We start from the raw sequence: 8,201 nt of genomic DNA, 5'->3' as shown, positions 1-8,201 counted from the left end.
ATTTCTGGTGCCTGTTTTGAACTGCTGGTTAGGGTTATTAAATTATTTTGTCTAATATAGGTATTTAAATTCCAATATCGTGTATCCATCCTATATTGTAATTAGTGGACCTTATCATTGCTGTAAGATTTATAAAAGAGGTGCATGAATTCCTTTCAAAGTTAATCACCAACTAAAAAGTGCACTGTAGTACACTCACACTAAGGGCCGGGTTTTGCAATGAGATGGCCCCCCCTGGCGTCAGACGTGGCACGTCAATTAACTTGCTGCTAGCAGGAGGCTCCAAGTTGTTCCAAGTCAATTATAGTTCATAATTAACAAAGCCCCATATGTCTACATATATCAATTCGATCAAGGATCAAAGTCAAAGACCAAAGAAGCCATCTAACCCAGTATATATAAAAAGAAAAACCAGAGTAAAAGAAACATATTATTCAGATTTCAGCGGTTGATCTGTGTGACAGACAGTAGGCTATTTATTAGCTTCTTGCTAATATGTTGCAAAGCCAGAACAGGAACTGTATTTAATTTTGCTGAGCTAGCAACTAATAGAATTGAGGCATCATGGCATGCACCAAATTTGAAAGGCAATCAAATGTAGTTTGTGTTTGCAACACAAGTGCAAACACACGTTCTTGATAGACTTTTTTCTGAGCTGCTAACATTCATTCATAAAAAATAAAAAAAAAGAGCTCTAATCTGTGGACTTGCAGTCATAATTGGTCTAACCCTCCAGTGACAACAGTTGAAGCAAGAGGAATTTAACCGAAGCTTAAGAAAATATCCCAGAGCACGGATTCTTTTTTTTTTTTTCTCCATGGATTTTTCATGCACGTCAAATTTATATACTGAGTTTTATTTCTTGATCTTGTTTGTTAAAGAGCTGTACCAATTCTGACCTGTTTAGAGGCTATATAGTACCAGCGATTGCCCAGATTGCCAGAAAACACAAACGATGAGAAGAACCAGTAATTTTACAATTTGTACATATTGCACAGCTTTGACATTTTCGATTGTTGGCCAGATCATATTCTGAGCATATCAGGACGGCAAACTCTCTTTTAATTTACTCCACACCACGAGGTAATTGCTCAGTGAGAACAGTTAGGCCTCTGCTGAATTAGACAGGGAAAAATCCCCTAATTCAACACAAATACAATATTGGAATTTGTGTACCCTGGTTTTGTAGTTAAAATAGGTGCACCCTTTATTCTGTTACAATTAGATCAACTCCCCAAAAATTAATGAATTAACAATATTACAAAAATTTTGCACCAAAAGAAAAGGGCTCCTTTCTGTGCTGGAGCTCAGCTTGTTATCTCAATATCATGCCTTAAAAATACAGATGCTGCCTTCACTCCCTAGAGTGTCAACATCACACAGATGACAGTCCTGTGAGCAAAGAATAACGTCCCCTCCCGAGAGCCATCACAAAGCCCCCTCGGGCTGAGGGTGGGGGTGGGGTTGGATAGGGATGTGGGGGCCAACAGGCCCTCTGGGCTAACAGTTCCCTCTGGAGGGAGGATCTGGCAGTGGCTGTCCCTCTGGATTTGAGCGGTCATTAAAGTGGATGTTTTAAAAGTTTGCTCAATTCACCAGAATGACACGGTGCAGTGTTTTGTTAACTAATTTAACTATTACATTACTGTGCTCATAGCTGAAAGACATGAACATGAAAAGGTTATGTAATGAATGATGCAACATTTACATGCTAATATTAGAAAGAGAAGAGGAGAAACAAAATATTGCAAGTCCGGGTCTCATTCATCTGACTCGCACGTAATAAACAAGAACACGTAACAAAGATGCAGTGAAGGCAGCTCGATGAAGGGAGAGCAAGGTGTATTTTGTCTCTCTGTCGCTCTCTTTCTCACTTTCTCACGTCAAAGCGAAAAACTTCTACCGTCCCTTTCTTAATTTGCACATTAAATTTAACAAATTGAAAATATTCTGGTTCAGTCATGACAGCCCTTTGAACACAGCCAGATACTTCCATAAATGCTAAGTTGCTAACGTTGAGCACACCCACTGTGTTTGACATTACAATGTGCTCAAGGCAAATGCGGGACAGGTTTTGGACAGTTAGCATTCCCCCACAGGTCGCTTATTTTGGGAAATATAGGGTGCAAACGGATGGTAAATGACTCTAATTGGCCCTATTTTCTATATTTGCCTGAGTGTTTTTTTTTTTCTTCATAAAAAAAGAAGCTCTCTAAAAACTCTGAGAAGGTGGAGATTTGCAAAATTTTCTGCATCCGTGTTTACATGTAGCAATCATGAACTGGAGCTTTGCTCATCACGCTTCTTTATTTAACGGCAAACACATCAGTGACTTGAAGAGACCAGAACTTATTTCTGATTGGACAGAATTTGGTGAGACTATTGCCACCTAGCGGCTTGGCATGCTTATGAATGAATTGAACAGTACTATACGGATTTGTGTAGAACATTTTTTTTAAATTAATAAACAGAGCTAAAAAAAAAAAACGTGTGTGTGTGTGTGTGTGTGTGTGTGTGTGTGTGTGTTTCAAACGCATGGAGAGGGGAGAATTATCCCAGTTTAAATATCCCTGGTTACGTGAAAAGAAGGCCTGAGTGAAAACTGCATGAAAGCTAAAGTAATACATTTACATACTTTATAGCATGAGAGCATACAGCAGAAGCAGGTATTTGTAGGCATTTGTTATCTCCATCTGGTTACTACAGAGAAATTTCAGTTTTTCAGGATGCTAGCAGCATGTTAAAGCTGCAAAAAGCAGAATTGTCTTACGGGGTGCTGTCACTGTCTGAGCACTGGACATTAATCTGACAGCAGGGAAATATTGCCATGCATAAATTAATTATATTGCACGTGAGGACAACTGAGAGCCCACTCCCCAAAGACAACAACAAGTCACACTAGTCAAATTCTGCATGTCATAAAAACCTTTATTCCACCAGAAAATCTGCTACAAATTGCTTTTAGCATGCATAGTTTTCACACAGTTATGACGAGTATAAGAATTCCCTTTCGGTCTTACATCTCCACTTGGCATGCACTTTTAGGAACAGTCTCTTTATTTATTAAAATGACAAAACATCCTGCATACCTTGTACTTTATCGTCAATTTATAGTTTTGTCAACTTTCTTTGGCTTTTGTGCATAAGGAAACAAACACTGCTGCTCCCTTATTGATATGTAGAAAACACCTCATTTAATTAACAGATTAGAGTGAATGGGGCCAGTTGACACATGAGGTCGATTGTCCGGATAACACACGTGGACAAAATTGTCTGTTGAAGAAGGAAACAGCTACAATGCTCACTGAAATGACCTGAAACGGATGAAAGTAATAAAACATCTACTTCTGGAAATAAATTGTTGTGGTCATCATTCCTTAGAAATGATTTGACTATTCGCAGCTTTGAGGCATTCAGTGTCCAATTGCAATTATTTTAGTGACTGTCGTGGGATTTGCCATCAATTTTGCCCATATATGTGTTTTGGGGTATTTAAAAAAAAAAAAAAAAAAATGCCCTTCAGAGATGCAGAACACACAACTAACATTACAGTATAGTTAGAAAATATAATAATAAATAAAAATCTCACATTGCTATGTGCTTTAGGAAATTCATATCAAATAAAAAATCTTTCTAACCATGCACAATGATAATCATAAGCAGTATGGAATGTTTCAAAGATCACCTGTACATAGACACAGTGGATACAAAAAGTCTACACACCCCTGTTTAAGTTGCAAGAGTCTTTCAAAGCTTTCACCATAAATTTGACCGCAACTCAATTAAATAAAAACATTCTTAAAGAAACAACTCAACTACTGTAGTTGCACAGGTGTACACACCCATTCATAACTGAGAATGTGGCTGCGTTCAGAATTAACCAATCACATTCAAAGTCGTGTTAAATGCAAGTCAGTAAACACCTCCGCTGCCATTTAACTGTAAATACATTTACACCGTTTCATTTGGGGATTAATTACTTTCTTTTTTTGGTTTCCAGAATAAGATGGAATATTTTGTGCGAATAGTAGTGTCTGTAACCGTTCCAAACAAGCTTTGAAATTATTCGTCTTGTTTTTTTTCTCATATTACAAAAACAAGGAATTGAACAGGGGTGTGCAGATGTTTCCTATGCACTGTACAACTTGCTTCAAGAATATCTTCATGAGGAAATCTTATTACACAGAAAAAGACACATATTTCAGACAAAAAAAATAGAACATTATTAAATCCAGTTATCCGTCTTTGCTACATGAGGTTTCATCACAGAAAAAAAAAACAACAACATACCATGAAGTGTTCATTGACGGCATAATGGGAAAATATCTACAGCCTGGAGAGGTAACAAGAATATGCACAAAAAACACAATGACACTTTTTCGACAAGACAGCACAGATATGTCCATATTGCCGCATTGTTTGTGCTTTTGCCTTTAGCCTTGAACCTCGCTTAATATTCCCCAATGAGAGCCTCTCCATCCCCCTCAATATCCCGTTGCGCATTTCACCTTTCCACTTGTGGTGTGGATGTATAACCTGTGTAGAAAAAGAACCCTGAGATAACCTCCATGTTTTTTACCAGCAGTTAAGTGAGTTCCTGTGCTCTCATAGGTTCTCAGTGGATGACATCATCTAAATCGCTACACATTAAATGGTATTGTCAAATGGATATACTCAGCTTCACAAGCACATTAGCACCAACCATACCAGAAGAAAATGTGCTGATTGCTCCTTATGAAATAAGGTTTCTAGTCCAAACAAATAGGTTTGTTTTCAAAGAAACAACAAGAGAATACACTCAACACACACTGTCCACTCGACTTGTTGTGCATTGTGCTCCGATGTCGCAGTTTCAGGGCGGACTTGAAACGATTTTTCACTCTCCGCCAAGTCATCGAGACATCATCCGTACAAATTCTGCCAAAATGAGACACAGCAGCACAAGTATGTTAAGTGGAGACTATTTGGTGCAGAATATGACCTGCATAGTCACCCCCCCCCCCCCCCCCCCCCACACACACACACACACACACACACACATGTTTTTTAAGTTAAGAATATATTTTGAACAAAAATAAAGAAAAATGAAAAATAAACAAAGACAAAAAATCCATTGCATTTCAATTGGTGTAAATATACTTTTTTTGCCATTTGTTTCTATCTGCAAATAGCTACAGTTGACTGTGGCACAGTATTGATGCTAAAAGTGTTTTTGCCTTGATGACCCAGTATCTGAGGCTATTTCTGTACTTGGCGCTGTCTATAACTGTAAACAAAATGTTTCCCATGGTTTCCTCAAGGGGCGTTAAATCTGCCAACTCAGCAGTGCTGCCAATCAGAAGATCTGCAAACTACTCCAGCCATGCATTGTATCAATGACAAAGACAAATGTTTGGTATTGCCAAATATTTATCACGGTAATTTACAAAAAAAATCCTAAAAAAGAGGATTTCTTTTGCCTATATTTTTTCGTTTTAATATTTAGATATCAGATAAAATGTTAGATAGTTAATAAGAGGAGAGCTACCAGGAACATATTGCTTGCTTTCTGGCTTCAAATTGACCACAAATATTTTAAGTCATTATCAAAAGTGATTCAGTCTATGACATTTAAATAAGTAGGCATCTGCTTAAAAATCTGGCTTTTGGCAGCAAATTTCACTTTTATGACACAATCTATACTGCAGCTAAGTACATGTGTGCCTCAAATGAACCAGACCTTCGCTGTAGCATTTACTCATCAAAAAACATAACGCAATGCTCTCTGATATTCTCATCCCTTGCAGCAAATATGCTCTCTCTGTATGTGTATGTGTATGTGTATGTGTATGTGTGTGTGGATTGGGGGTTGTTTAATCTTTGAGGTGACATAATCCCCATGAAGATAATCTGACAGACACACTTGCACCGTTCTTCCCCCACAGACGGCATGTGCTTTAAATGTGAGGAAGGAGAAGAGTGCATATATATCTGTATAATATATTTATTAAAGATGGGAAGCTAAGATGTCTCATATATTCAATTCTAGTATTTAGGTCTACGATTCAATTCAGAATGGTTTTTGATACAAAGCGGTTTTTGACTCAAAAAGATTTGATTGACAATACATTTTGAATGGGAGATGTAAGCATTGTTATTTTTTTAGGTAATGTAAAATTAAGCTACTTGATAGACCATTTACTGAAATTAAGGAAAATATCAATGTAATTTCACACTGATCAATCTTCTTGATATTGGTCAGTTATCATAGATTGATAGAAAGCACACATTGTTTAGATATTTGCAGTTATTAGTGTTTAATGCGCAGATGGATCCTTTTTTTCCTGTCTGAGTTTGAAATGTCCGACTGCATTTTAATGCACCTTACAGCTAGCGGCTACCGCTAATGCTGGGGATTTTAGCCACTAACGAGCAGTTTTTCAGCATTCTTCAATTAGCCATTGGATATTATTTTCGAATGGCAGCTAGTGCATATGGCTAGCTAATGGCTAATAGCGTAATGGCTAGCATCTATCAATCAATGCTTTGAAGGCTGACTTCAAAACAAAAGTGTGCCTTGCTTTGCTGTACATGTATTTTTTTATGTAATTATTTTTATTTTGGCCTTCATGACATGCCGTTGGCATGTGGTGTAATGTTGTTTTTTAATTATTTGGCAGAGTGAATTCAGCATCATTAAACGGCGGGAAGCAGATTTGTTCAATTTATTTTTTATTCGTACAAAAAATTGGGATATATTATATATATCAAAAATATTACAAAAACAGAGTTGCATTTGATTTATTTAATTTCATTTCGTCAAGCGGTTGCAGAAAATAAATGCAACTGAATCCATATATGTTTTTAAGAATAATATACATCCACATAAAAATGTATCTGAATCCATATGATTTTATTCTTTCACCACCTAATGAAATAAAATTGAATAAACTATTTTCAGTGTACATATGTAGGTCAGATTCCCTATGATATGTTTCACATATCATGAAACATTTTTTGATTTCTTTCTGAAAATTGTGATCATAAAATCTTAGTTAACAAACCACAAATTCCATATTTTAAGAATGGGACTATAACATAAACAAATAATGGAATTTCATACCTTCAAAATCCACATGTCCGTCTCCATTGAGGTCTATGTCTCGTAAAATGTCCTCCAAATCTCTGTGACCTACCTGAAAAGGTAGTTTTGATTGGCAATATCAAGGAATTGTTCATGTAACAGCTTTATTGTTGTGTTTGACTGTAGATTTCTGCGGAAAAAAATGAAACGATTGCATGCACTGATTACCTGTTGTCCCAAAAGCTTTTTCATTGCTTCTCTGAGTTCTGCTGTGCTGATCTGACCGTCACCATTGGTGTCAAACTGAAAACAACAAGGTTACTGAATCTTTTTTTTTTAAACCATAATCACAACAAACAGATACTTATATATATGTCCTTCTTATACCCCACAATTCACTCCTTCCATCCATTTGCGTTTGCTACTTATCCTCATTGGGGTTGTACATAAGCTCCAGCCTATTACAGCTGACTTTGGACTAGGTGAGTTACACCAAGGATGAAGATTAAAAAAAAAAAAAAAAAAAAAAAGAAAGAAAATCACAAGACAATAAAATGATGGATGATAGCTCCACCTCCTTGAACGCATCACGCAGCTCCTTCACGCCGATCATGTCTGCAGTCTCAGCCAGAAGTTTTGGACCCATGAGCTCAACAAAGTCCTCAAAGTCGACATGTCCGCCCACTGTTGTAGACATTGAAAAAAAAAAAAAAAGAAAGAAAAGAATAGTGAACCTAATAAAATGTTCAGTATAACATTTTTTCTAAATCTGCGGTTAAAGTACATGTGATGGTATTCTTGTACTATGTGAGAGAATATCTGCATTAAATTGTTGAAATATGCATGTAAAATATCTTAACTTCTTTTTAATCCAGTAGTTAAGGTCAGTTTATACATTTAATTTTTAAACATATTTCCATTAAATATTTTTTAGCTGTATATTGGTTAACATTTACAATTTACCTTTACAATCATTTTTTTACTGGGGAAGTCAAGTCAAAAATCATCATTCTATGCTAAATAACCGGATGAGTTTAACCAAGTCGATTTTGATGAAAGTTTTCGTGAATCTCTCACGTTCTGTTAAGCATATAGGTTTCGGATTTGCAATTTCTCTTGTTTAGCAGCGATAAGTATC

General features: G+C 36.4%; 1 protein-coding gene across 3 annotated transcripts in view; it reads right to left on the bottom strand.

The window, feature by feature from the left end:
- Window positions 1–2,907: 2,907 nt before the first annotated feature.
- cabp1b (calcium binding protein 1b) overlaps window positions 2,908–8,201 on the bottom strand; it is a 28,124-nt gene continuing 22,830 nt past the window's right edge. For all 3 annotated transcript variants that reach the window (XM_088435252.1, XM_088435254.1, XM_088435253.1), the window contains 4 exons: window positions 7,638–7,747; window positions 7,292–7,366; window positions 7,103–7,175; window positions 2,908–4,917 (listed from right to left, as the gene is read on the bottom strand). In XM_088435252.1, the coding sequence (XP_088291378.1) occupies window positions 4,892–4,917; window positions 7,103–7,175; window positions 7,292–7,366; window positions 7,638–7,747 (284 nt within the window). In that variant the 3' untranslated portion in view covers window positions 2,908–4,891. The remainder of the gene's footprint in view (window positions 4,918–7,102; window positions 7,176–7,291; window positions 7,367–7,637; window positions 7,748–8,201) is intronic.

The sequence above is a fragment of the Hippichthys cyanospilos genome, chromosome 15 (genome assembly GCF_059441005.1).
Source record: "Hippichthys cyanospilos isolate Australia breed blue-spotted pipefish chromosome 15, RoL_Hcya_1.0, whole genome shotgun sequence".
NCBI lineage: Eukaryota > Metazoa > Chordata > Actinopteri > Syngnathiformes > Syngnathidae > Hippichthys > Hippichthys cyanospilos.
Note: the sequence above shows the minus strand (reverse complement) of the source record. Positions and strands in the feature narration are given on the sequence as shown.